This window comes from Felis catus, chromosome A2, assembly GCF_018350175.1.
Source record: "Felis catus isolate Fca126 chromosome A2, F.catus_Fca126_mat1.0, whole genome shotgun sequence".
In the NCBI taxonomy this organism is placed as follows: domain Eukaryota; kingdom Metazoa; phylum Chordata; class Mammalia; order Carnivora; family Felidae; genus Felis; species Felis catus.
Window position 1 is genome coordinate 5,414,188 of NC_058369.1, and position 12,823 is coordinate 5,427,010.

Genomic DNA, 12,823 nt, shown 5'->3' on the forward strand with positions numbered 1-12,823 from the left:
ATCAGAATCCCAAAGCCGGGAGGGTGTCCTCACACTGGCCACTAAGCTGAGCACAGAGGGAGGGTTCAAAGATCATGAGTGGGCGGGTGAGGGGGCGGGGAAATTGTGAGAGTTAATGTGTAAGAGAATGAGTGAATGAATGAATGAATGAATGGTGGATGGAAGTCAGGGAGGGGGGAGGGAGTAAGGGAAGGAAGGAAGGAAGGAAGGAAGGAAGGAAGGAAGAAGGAAGGAGGGAGGAAGGAAGGAAGGAAGGAAGGAAGGAAGGAAGGAAGGAAGGAAGGAGGGAGGAAAGTGGGAGGAGGCAGGGAGGAAGGAAGGCAAGGGAGGAAAGGAGGGAGGGAGGAAGGAAGAAAGGAAGAAAGAAAGGAAGGAGGGAGGAAGGAAGGAAGGAAGGAAGGAAGGAAGGAAGGAAGGAGGGAGGAGAGTGGGAGGAGGGAGGGAGGAGGGAAGGAAAGGAAGGAAGGAAGGAAGAAAGGAAGGAAGGAGGGAAGAGAGTGGGAGGAGGGAGGGAGGAGGGAAGGCAAGGGAGGAAGGAAGGGAGGGAGGGAAAGGGACTACCCAAAGCACATACTTTAGGAAGGATGGGAACCACATATGATCTGAGTTGCAACCCTGTCCCCTCCTCCAGACCTGGACACTGGGAAGTGGACCCCCTCCGTGGCCTCGCCCAGTGCTGGGAGCTGAGTCAGGGGCAAGCCACTCATCTTCCCCCGCACAAACCCATGCTCAGTCCCAAAATCCCCTCGCAGGCCAGCCCTGCCCCTGGGGAGCCCTCAGAGGGGGCCCCGGCCATCCGCCCACCCTGGAGGCACTCTGCCCGAGGCTTGGGACTTGATGCGCAGTTTGTGGGGCAGGGAGGGCTGACCCTCAGAGTCGTTCCCTGGGACGGGATAGGCCACCCCGGGAGGCAGCTCCATCGGGTCAGCAGAGGGTGTGAGCAACACATCTGAGGGCCCCGAAGCGTGGTAACCAGTGGGCATGGGTGACCACAGCCTCCAGAAGGGCCTGAGCTCCGGTCTGGTCCCCCCATGCCCATCCAGGAGGTGACAACTGAATAAGGCAGCTGGGAGGGCAGCCTGCAAGGCCATGTCCATTCTCTTGGGGGCAGGGGGCGCAGGGTCCTGGGGGCACCTGGGGGAGGTGGCCAGACCAGTCCACCTGTGAGCCACCAGACAGCCCCCGCATCCCGGAACCCCGGTGTCCAGGGCGCATGGCCTCAAAAAGCAGCCACGGGAGCCAGAGAGGGAGGGGAGGGGTTCGGCCCTAGAGCAGGGGTCCCCAGTCCAGGGGGCCTCCCATAGCATGGCCTGCAGGGGCAGGGCCCGGGAGCCAGCGACGGAGGGCAGAAGGCCAAAGCGATGCCTCAGTGTCCACAGCTCAGCCCTGAGCAGAGCGTTTTCCTCCAGCAGCACGGCTAGCCTGCCCTCGAGGGCCGCGTCATTGAGACGCCGCTTTTCCCGGGACCTCTTGGCGGCTTCGTTGTTCTTCCTCCGCTTCTCCCAGTAAACTGTGTCCTTCTTCTCTTCCGGCATGAACTCCCGCTGCCTCCGGATGGCCGGACCCCTGCCGCGCGCTCCCCGCAGGGTCTTGCTGCAACCCTGAGATACCACTGGCAGGCTGGAGAGACCCACGTCCATGGCTGCCTGGGGCACCTGGAACACAAGAGAGGGGTCTTGGACAGGAGGCAGGAGGCTGACCAGGATGGCCCTCCCTCTAATTTATCCTGTGACCCCACCATCACAGACAGGTAAAGGCGCAGGTGGAGTGGGAGCGGGGAGGGTGGGGGGGTGACCCGAATGGAGGCAGAGAGGGATGTAATGGAGAGGAAGAGGAGAGGAGCTGGTGGGACCATGGGGTGTCTGGCAGAGGAGTGGGGGAGGCTTCCAGAGAGGCCGCTTGGCCGGGGAAAGCTTAGGAGCAGACCACAGTCTTCACGGAGAGCCGGAGGGGCAGGGACCGTGTCCTTAGAGGATGCAGGCTCTTTCCCCGGGGTTCTTACCGCTGAGAAGTCAGCTGATAAGCCTAGAGCTCAGTCTGGTCTGAGCTCCAGGTTAAGATCCTTGGAGACCCAGAGGGAGAATGAAAGAGGGCTGAACCTGGAAAGAAAGAATGTGTGTCCATGGAGTTAAACTGAGTCAAGCTGGGTTCAGAAAATAAGCCAGTAGTCATCTGAATTGTGCCTAGGTTATGTCCCAAGACCTCCTCGATACGTGGCCAGAATTTCGCATCTGCCCTTCCATCCACCCGCCTACCCACACATTCATAAGATGATCGATTCATCTATGCACTCACTCAACTGTCCATTTGTCCATCCCTCTACCCACCTACTCAACCAACTATCCATTTATCCCCTCAAGCACCCACCCACCATCTGATTTGTCCATCCCTCTGCTCATTCAAACATTCCATCTATCCCCCATCCGACTACAGAACCATCTACACATCTGCCACTCACACACCCACCCATCCACCTCCCTGTCCATTCATTCACCGATAGAGTCGTTTTTTTATAATATTGTACCTACAGGTAACAATGGAAAAAAAAATTGGACTCTATAAAAATGTTTACATTTTGTGCATCAAAAGATACCACCCGCAAAGTAAAAAGATAACTCACAGAATGGGAGGAAATATTTGCAAATCATAGATCTGATAAGGGATTAATATCCCAGAACATACAGAGAACTCCTACAACTTAGCAACAACAACAACAAGATAAAAATAAAAATAACCCAATTCAGAAATGGTCACAGGGCTTGAACAGACATTTCTCAAAAAAAAAGATACGCTGCTGGTCCGCAAGCACGTGAAAAGAGGCTCAACAGCGCTAATCATTAAAGGAAACTCAAATCAAAACTACAGCGAGATATCGCCTCACATCCACCCGGACGGCTACCATTAAAACAAACCAAAACAGAAAATAGCAAGTGTTGACCGGGAGGTAAAGAAATTACAACTCTCGCGAACTGTGGGCAGGAATGTAAAACGGTGCAGCCGCCGTGGAAAACGGTATGGCGTTTCCTCCAAAAAATTAAAAGTAGAACTACCCTGTGATCGAGCAACTCCACTTCTGGGCATACACCCAGAAGAATTGGAAGCAGGGTCTCAAAGAGATAGCCACACACCTATGTTCACAGCAGCAGCAGCATTCACGATGGCTAAGAAGCGGAAACAGCCCAAGTGTCCATGAACAGATGAACAGAGGAGCAAAATGTGGTCCAGCCATACAACGGAAAATGATTCAGCCTTTATTTTTTTTTTAATTTTTTTTCAACGTTTATTTATTTTGGGGACAGCGTGAGACAGAGCATGAACGGGGGAGGGGCAGAGAGAGAGGGAGACACAGAATCAGAAACAGGCTCCAGGCTCTGAGCCGTCGGCCCAGAGCCCCACGCGGGGCTCGAACTCACAAACCGCGAGATCGTGACCTGGCTGAAGTCGGACGCTTAACCGACTGCGCCACCCAGGCGCCCCAATGATTCAGCCTTTAAAAGGGAGGAGAGTCTAACACCTGCTGCAACACGGATGAGCTTTGAAGGTGTGAGGCTCAGCGAAATAAGCCAGTCACAAAAAGACAAATGGTCTCCGATGCCCTCATAAGAGGTACTTACAATAGTCAAAATTTCAAAGACAGAAAATAGCATGGTGGGTGCCGGGGGCCAAGGGGAGAGGAAAATGCAGAGTTATGCTTTAATGTTATATAAAAAGAGAGTTATCTTCTCTTTTACAAGATGAAGACAGTATGGGGATGAGTGGTGCGGGAGGTAGCACAACAGTGTGAGTGTATTTAATATTCGTGAACCATACACTTAAAAATGATTAAGACAGGGGCGCCTGGGTGGCTCAGTCAGGTGAGTGTCTGACTCCTGATTTCGGCTCAGGTCAGGATCCCAGGGTCGTGGGATCGAGCCCCACTGTGGGTTCCGCACTGACTGTGGAGCCTGCTTGGGATTCTCTCTCTGTCTCTGAAATTTTTTTTTAATGGTTAAAACAATAAATGTTATTTTATGTGTATTTTTAATTTTTTAATAATAATTTTTTTTTAATAATACTAATGTAACTTTAATACTAATACTAATACTAATGTAACTAATGAACGCCAGCCATCTTGCCATCCACATATCCATTCGCCGGTCCCCCTTCATCCACCTGCAACGCGGCCGTTCCCTCAACCATCCAGTAAGCATCCCTCCGTGTACCAGTCAGCCTCCCACAAATCCATTCACTCATCTGTGTGCCCAAGACACGGGGTTTCTGCCTGAGAAGTCAAAGCAGGCTCCAAGAAAGAGTGGGCATTGAGAGTTGGCATCCTTGTCCAGAGAACCCATGACTAACCTTCATGAGGGCGGGTATGTGTCTTTTTTTGTCTACAATTGTAACCCTGGTACCTAATGTTGTGCTTGTAGACTGTAAGTGGTAAATAAACATGAATGAATGAATGAATGAATGAATGAATGAATGAACAAATGAACAAACAGGTGAATCAAAACAGAACTTTGTTCACAGAAAATATTTGGCCCTCCCTCCTGCTGAACTGCCAGCCCCAAAGCATGAAGCCAACCACATTTCCCTTTTTGCTTTGGCCACCAGGAAACTCAGTATTCAGTTTGAAGATAAGCTATAATAGCCTTCTTGATTGGGAAAGCCGTTTTCTTCTGCAGTGTTATTATTTGAATTTAGTCTTTTGCTCTGTGCTAACAGCTCTTGGCCTTAATGTCTTGGCTGCATAAGATCATTGAGATCAAAAGACAACACTCTTCAAAACTCCGACCATGTTTCTACGTCCACGTTTCCCAAAGTATGTTGTCAGGAACCCCAGTGCCGAGGGTGCACTGCCCAAAAAAAGAGAAAAAAATACAATACATTTGAGAAATACTGTATATCCTACACCCTACCTGAGAATCTTAATGATTCTCAGGAGCACCTGGGTGGCTCAATCAGTTAAGCGTCCAACTTCGGCTCAGCTCATGATCTTGTGGTTCATGAGTTTGAGACCCACATTGGGCTCTGTGCTGACAGCTCAGAGCCTGGAGCCTCTTTCAGATTCTGTGTCTCCCTCTCTCTCTGCCCCTCCCCTGCTCACACTCTGTCTCTCTTTCTCTCCAAAATAGATAAACATTTAAAAGATTGTTAAAGGCTCTGAGAAGTCCTGCAAAAAAAAAAAAAAAATTTTTTTTTAACTTTGTTTGACTTAGAGGTTCTCAAACTCACAAAATATCTACTTTACAAAACACCTTGGGATGCAAATTCATTCATTCATTCATTCATTCATTCATACAGCACTGTGCCAGGTCCTAAGCTGGTTACCAGAGGAAAATCAAACAGCCCTGTGCCTTCACAAAGCCCCCAGCCACATGGTAAAGCTAAGTGAGATATAATGGAAAACACAGGCCCAGAGAGGGTCTGCTATCTGCCCAAGTCACACAGTAAGTTAGCGGCAGGATGAGGATTTGAATGCCATCTGTCTAATGCGTGGGTCTGTTCTGCTTACAGGTCTGAGGGGCTGCTATGTCTGCAGTCATGGCTGGGCTTGGAACAAAAGGCTTTGCGGGGCCCTGCAGTCACCCGAGTCGGCAAGAACCCCTCGTCACCAGAGGGACTCCAGTACCACTGCCTGGGACCCCCTCTGAGAACTGGTTACAAGGGGGACACCAGCGCCGAGGCCCAAGACCTCCTATGAGGCCCAGCAGGCATCTGGGGCCACCTGGCCAGCGGCCCACCTGCTGCAGCAGGTGGCCCATGCTGGCCCGTGTCGCACGGGCTGGAGAAGCGCCTGCAAAGCGTGGACCCTGCTGCACAGGACCCGGGTGGGGGGCCCTGGGTTTGCACCTGCCTAGTCCTCACGTCTGCTCCTGGCGGTCAGACCACCTATCACATCCTTGTCCAGGAGGCCACGTTCCCTGGCCCCTTTCAGCCGTCTGAGGCCAGCACGCCCTCTGGCAGGAGTGCATCGTCCTGCTTACAGAGAAGGAAACCGAGGCTCAGGAGCTCCCGCGGCTGGCCTGGGGGTGTCGGCAATTTCACAAGTCGGCCTGATTTTCCCTCCCATCCTTTCCTCCCAGCATGGTGACTGCCACCACCACCACCCCCCCCAGCCCCACAGCCACTGCTGACACCCCTGCCCCCTCACCCCACCCCCCACCACTTCCCTGTCCACACGTGCACGCACCCCCTCCGCTCTCCTCGCAGAGCCGGCCGCAGCCCAGGCGTCTCCTATCCCCCCTGGGTCCACACCCGCCTGCACCCCGGTCCCTCCAAACCCACCAGCAGCCCAGAGGAGTCTTTTTCAAAACCCCACTGACCCTCAGGTTAGAAACCTCTGGGGTGTGCTTATGAAAGCACACAAAATGATCCCTGAAAACAGTGCTCATGTGCAGCTCAGGTCCCCCCCTTTCTCCACCCTGGGGCCGGGGAGCGAACGGAGGCAGACGCTGCACGAATGGGTTTTGGAATGAACCAGTGAATGCGTGAGTATTTGAACCAGGTAATGAGTGACCTGAAAATGTATGAGTGAGCAAGCAGACGGAGAAATACCCCAGGGGCAGGGCCCTGAGAGTGGGGTACAGTAAGCCTCAGTGAATCCTCTCTCCCCCCCAGAGGGCTGGGCCTGGGCCTTCCACTGCCCAGACGGCTCATCTGAGACCCAACCAACGTGAGCCCCCAGACAGGCTCTCGCTCAGGGTCCTTTGTCCCACCCGCCAGAGCACCCTGCCGCCACCGACCTGGCCCTGTCGGGGGCAGGGGGTGGGGGGGCCTCAGAGGGGGTCCTGAGCACCATTCCAACTTCAAGGATACTCACAGGAGCCCAGGAGTTGATGTGCGCCAGCATGGAGCACATCCCAAGGCCCTGGGGCCAGCGCCCGTGGGCACCATCCCGGTTCAGGGAGAGAGGATGGAACCGGGGGGGGGGGGGGGGGGGGCGGGGCAGGCAAACCCAGGGATGACTGGAGCAGGGGCCAGACAGGCTGGAAAGGGAGCAGACGAAGACCGGGGATCCCCCAAGGAAAAGTCAAAACCAGCAGATGCCCAAGAAAGAAGACAGGGTGGGCTGGCAGTCAGAGCCAGCCAGTGGGGTATGAGAGGGCAAGTGCCACTGTGCAGCTCCCTTCCTGAGTCCTTCCTCCTCCCTGTGGCTTGGCCTGAGCTCCCCCTAACCACCGACCCCCACCTCCACAGGAACCCAAAGGGAGATGGGGCAGCAGATAGCTCAGCTGCCTGAATTTATTTAGAGAAGACGCAGCGAGGGCTGGGCTGAACCTTCCTGTGGTCACCGGGGAAGCACTAATGGAAGGCAGTGAGTCAGGGGCACTCGTGCGCAACAGCCTGAGGCAGCGGTGGGCAAGGAAACAGGAAAGGGGTCTCCCCCAGAGATGGCCCAGGCCAGTTCCACCCCAGCCCCAGCAGCCTGCACAGCTTCCCTGACAGTGGCCCTCAAAGCCCGGCTTGGTTTTCTGGAGTGACGGGGAGCTCATTCACTGTTAACTTAAGCTGCTGTCAGGCTGGGTGAGCTCTCACCATCCGGGTTTCCCTGCAACAGAACCAACACCCACCTTTACTAGACCTTTTCCCTTAGAATTCATTCTCTCTGTTGGTGAAACACCCCTCCTCCCTTTGGCCCCTAGATTCTCTGAGAATTGGACAGCTCGATGTTCACATCCCCCTAGCCCCTCCTCGGGTCTGCTCTCCACGGAAAGCAGTCGTGTTTGGTGAGTGCCTACGAGGTGCCAGGCGCAAAGAATGCCTCGCCTTGTACTTACCGCCGTTCCAAGCTCCAAGAAGAAAGTTCGGTCGTTACCCTCACTTGACGGATGAAAAGAGGCCCTGAGGAGTCAGGTGACTGACGACCTGCCCGAGTCAGCGCGGCCAGAATGCAGGCAGTGGCCTCCGGGCCCACGCCTTCTGAACGCAGCAGGGTAGCCTTCCCGGCCTTTCCCACTCTTTCCACTGAGGACACATTTTTTAGTTCATTCAGCACCTCTGATGGGTAGAGATCAGTACCCACAGAGGAAAAAAGGGTCCAGAAACTGCACAGCTAACAACGGGGCGGGACTTAGATGAGCGTACAATCCACCAGGATCGTACAAAGGACGGACAGAGCTCAGACCTTAAACCCGCTTGAACTGGGTTCAAACCCTCCTTCTTAGCTAAGCATGTTTGGGCAAGTCACATCACCTCTATGAGCTTCCGATGCCTCAACTAAAATGAGGATAATAGGGGCGCCTGGGGGGCTCAGTCGGTTAAGCATCCGACTTCAGCTCAGGTCATGATCTCGCAGTTTGTGGGTTCGAGCCCCACGTCGGGCTCCGTGCTGACAGCTCGGAGCCTGAGGCCTGCTTTGGACTCTGTGTCTCCCTCTCTCTCTGCCCCTGCTCGTGCTCTGTCTCTCTCAAAAATAATAAAAACATTAAAAAAAATAAAACAAAATGAGGATAATAGCAGTACCTAGTTCATTGGTCATGTAAAGAATAAATCCCAGAGATCCTGGTGTTAAAAGCCGATACGTAATAATAGTTAGCAATCCACGCAGCCACTTTTTATTCGATGGTGGTATTAGAACCCTCTCCCACTAGGTTTCTGCCACCCTGCTCCCACAATTATTTGTGTCGAAAATACCTCTGAGAACCCTCAGAGACCACTCAACACCCTGTATCGGTTTACAGATGACAAAATTGGACTTCCTTTCAAGATGGTGCACCAAGTACACATTGAGACCTTCCCATTCCTCCCCTAAACACTTAGAAATGACAGGAAAATGTTAACTTGAATGAGGGACCAAAGAAGAAGTGCCCTATGACAAGGGTGTGCCCACCCTTGTACGTACAGGGCTGCCTAATATAGGAGATCAAGAGCACATATTCTCAAAAGACTCTGAGCAAGGAGAAGTATCCTGAAGAGATGAATTCACAACCACTTCATGAAGTTCTCACATACTCTCCCACTGGAAGAATTTACATCAGAGGAAATAGAGATTACTGGTGCAATGTGAAAGGAGGTGTGCAATGAATAGATTGAGGAACTCCGAAAGACAAAGGATGGAATGATAGCCATTAGACAAGAACAGGAGGTTATAGAACAAAAACAGGTTGATTTTTTTTTTATCTTTATTTATTTTTGAGAGACAGAGAGAGAGAGAGCATGAGTGGGATAGGGGCAGAGTGAGAGAGGGACACAGAATCCAAAGCAGGCTCCAGGCTCTGAGCTGTCAGCACAGAGCCCGACATGGGGCTCGAACCCACGAGCCGTGAGATCATGACCTGAGCCGAAGTCGGAGGCTCAACCGACTGAGCCACCCAGGCGCCCCAAAACAGGTTGATTTTTTAAAAGAACCAATCAGAGCTCTGATATGAAAAATATAGTTGCTAGGGACGCCTAGGTGGCTCAGTCGGTTAAGCCTCCGACTTCGGCTCAGGTCATGATCTCACGGTTCACGAATTCGAGCCCCGCGTCAGGCTCTGTGCTGACAGCTCAGAGCCTGGAGCCTGCTTCAGATTCTGTGTCTCCCTCTCTCTCTCTCTCTCTCTCTCTCTCTCTCAAAAGTGAATAAACTCAGAAAAAATATTTTAAATAAAAAGAAAAATATAGTTGCTAACACACTTCAGAAATGAGTTGTCTGATTGAAGGAGAAAACAAGACCCAGAACTGGGAAGGGACTGACCAAGGTCACATGGGATTTTAAAGGCAAATGGTACCAGAACACAGAACCCAGATTTTAGAAGATCAGAACTAAGGTCAAACTCAGGAGCTGAGTCCTGGGGCCATTTGTGGACACTCTTTTTGAGGGTGTTCTGCGATTCCTTCCCCCACTTTCTTTTTTCTTTTTTCCCCTGTATCATAATACTGCTGCTGAGCTGAACTCCGCAGCTCCCCCCTAATGAAGAACGGAGTTTCCATCCCCTGACTGGTCTGGGTGGGACCATGGGTATGGAGAAATGGCCAGCTTTCTCCTCCAAAATTAGAATTTAATTAAACAGAATCTGAATGTGAAGAAAAGAGTTGACTAAAACTGAGAGTAAAGCTCCAATACTGGCCATGGGATGCTGGACTGGTGACTTCACATCTCTGAGCCTCAGATTCCTCATCTATAAAATGGCTTTGATGGGTCCTGTCACATGCTGATGTTTTGAGAATAGAAAGTTGTATGCACAAGACATCTGGCGTTCCAAGGTCTCCCATGGAACACCTTTCTGGGGCTCAACAACCCTCTTTTATGAGCCCAAAGAAACCCCAGATGAGGACAAAGCTACAGTCACTTAGGCCACCAACATAGGAGAGAAATTTAAAACCTTGAAAGGACAAAAAAAAAGGTGATAAAAAAAGATGAATCAAAGGAGAGAGGGTAGGCTGACTTACAAATCCCCCACCTACATGGTCAGATGGCAGCCCACAATTTTTCCCTTTACACCGTGTTATGGGGGGAACTAAAAATGACCACAAACTCTCTGGTGGGTATAAGCCCTCTTAACACTCACAGGCAAGAAGTGACATCTGTGTGGCCAATTCACATCTGGAAAAATTGTTCATCCCTTTCCCTTAACAAGAAAAATACTCATTCGTTTTCATCTACACAGTGAGATACCATTTTTTCTGGCTGAAATGGGCAAAGATTTAAAAACGATAAAATCCAATGCTAGCAAGGATGTGGTGAGATGGGCACTTGTGTACCTAGAAAGAGAAGGTATAACCTGCTTCCTGGCAGGGCAACTAAACAGTCTGAAGCAGAGTTGGACTCCTACCCTGTTTGAGGGATAAAGATGTCACTTCTCTCCCACCTGGATCCCTGCTCCAAGCATCTCTCTATTCTGGCCTTAGCAGCCCCAATATCCCTCCTCCAACACACCATTCCAGCCACTTAGAACCTATTTTGTTTCCCAGAAAGCTGTTCTTTCATTCATGCACGCTGTGCCTTCTGCCCGAAACATCTTCCACCTTCTCTCACCTCTTCCCCGGCCAAATCTGACTCATCCTTCAGGACTTAGCTTATGTGTTACCTCCTGCAGCAAGCCCACCACACTGACCCCTCTCCGCTAGGCCAGGAGTCTCTCCTGGGCTCCCAGGGTCCTGTGGATTTCCACCACCACCACAGTGATGACCCTGGGTGTGTCCCCCCCACCCGCCCCGATCTGCAGATATTCACAAGTACTTGACAAATATAGAAGTGAAATATTTGGAGAAGAGGGTGTGCTCTGTGTGGTCTCAGAAGGTTGAGCCAAGACCACAGATTGGGGTGGGAGGGAGGGGGGTAGAGGTTCAGGCTGGAGCCAGTGTCTGAAATAATTTTCTAAGAAGTCCAGCTCACTAACACAGAAGAAGCTGCCTCAATAGGTGATGAGCTGCCCATCACAGGAGGTGTGCAAGCAGGGGGTTGGAAACCACTTCTCTTTCTTTGTGACTTCCCCATACTTACCTGGCCAGAATTGGGGGGGGGAGGAGGGCTTGAAGGAGATGCCCTCTTCCCCAAGCGGTTCCATGGGGCTTTCTTGTGACTCAGAAAACTGCCCAGGGAGGACTATGGACCCGCAGAGACTATTCCCACGGAGCTGATACAGCCCAGCCCATTCCTCAGAAAGGCCACAGAGTCCCAAGACGCTACACTCTCACGGGGTTCAGGGAGCCCGATGGAGCCCCAGGGCCCTCTCACTCTGAGCAAACCCACGCCTCATAAAAGCCCCAGTGAAACCGACCTCTAAAACCGAGAGCCCTCTGCGGGAACTCAGATTTCAAGGGGAAAATGCAAGGCACTGTGGGACTGTGGCGAGCCCTACCCCTCCCCTGAGCCCCCTCCCAAGGCCCGGGAAGAGGCCGGAAGCCGTTGGTACCTCTGTGCCCAACCCACAAGCCCAGCTAGAGTCCCAGAGCGGGGACCAGCCTGATAGGCAGGAAGGGGGTGGGCCAGGGGACAGGGTGTCTGCCATCCCTCCTGTGCTGGTGACACACAGTGTGGCCTTAGACAAGGGCCAGCTGCTCTCTGAGCCTCAGTGTCTTCACTGTCAAATGGGTACAAGATTGGTGCCCGGGTTGGTTAAGTAACGTTGGTTACGTGCTTAGTCCCAAAACATAGTAGGTGTTTTGTTCTTCAACTCCATGAGCTTCAGGGAGGTCCCTGGGGCTCATGGGGGTCTGATCCGATGGCAGGACAGTGCCACATGAGTGTCAGCTCAGTGGAAATTGACCTCCTAAAACTGATGAGGCACAAAATTCATCTCGGCCCTGGGCCAGACGGATCCCTCAGGCTCTATCTCCCCGCTCTATCCAGCCCAAACCCCCAAAATGCTTCAGATCCTTGGGGCCCAGGCAGGCCAGGGCCCCACTGCCTGGTGGAAATTTGAGGCCCCCTAATCAACCTGGGGGTGGTGTCACCAGGAAGGGGTGAGGGCACCTGGCCCCAGTCACCACCCAGACCCAAGGGAAGGCACCCCAGAGGTGCCCTGTGTCCAGCCAAGCCCAGGACCCACCCAGCCCCTGCTTCCACTCAGGCCCCGGCCAGAAGGGTCTCTCTTCCGGGCACCTGTGTGCCCAAATCCATCCCCCACACACACACACAGGGGTCTAGACACCATCCAAGCCCACCAGGCCTTACCCACACATCCCATCAATCCTGCTCCAAGTCTCAAGGCCGTGGCTGCTCTCACTCACTCTGCTCCAGCCACACGGGGTCTCCTCACTGCTCTCCCAACACTGCAAGCATGGTCCTGCCTCAGGGCCTTTGCACAGGCTGTTCCCTCTACCTAGAATGCTGTTCCCCCAGATACTCACATATGGTACCTCCCTCACCATCTTTAGGTCTCTCCTCCCCTGAAAGGTCCGTCCTGACCCCTAGGCT

At 52.6% G+C, this 12,823-nt stretch overlaps 1 protein-coding gene across 1 annotated transcript; it reads right to left on the minus strand.

Annotated features, from left to right (window-relative positions):
* Positions 1–476: 476 nt before the first annotated feature.
* NFILZ (NFIL3 like basic leucine zipper) lies at positions 477–2,468 on the minus strand. Its single transcript, XM_045041482.1, has 2 exons — positions 2,003–2,468; positions 477–1,655 (listed from the first exon to the last, which is right to left on the minus strand). Exon 2 carries the CDS (start codon positions 1,638–1,640, stop codon positions 777–779), a length of 864 nt encoding a protein of 287 aa, XP_044897417.1. The 5' UTR covers positions 1,641–1,655; positions 2,003–2,468; the 3' UTR covers positions 477–776.
* Positions 2,469–12,823: the final 10,355 nt, after the last annotated feature.

Excerpts from the sequence above, each read along its gene's own strand:
- NFILZ (XM_045041482.1), bottom strand. The coding sequence starts at position 1,640 with ATGGACGTGGGTCTCTCCAGCCTGCCAGTGGTATCTCAGGGTTGCAGC.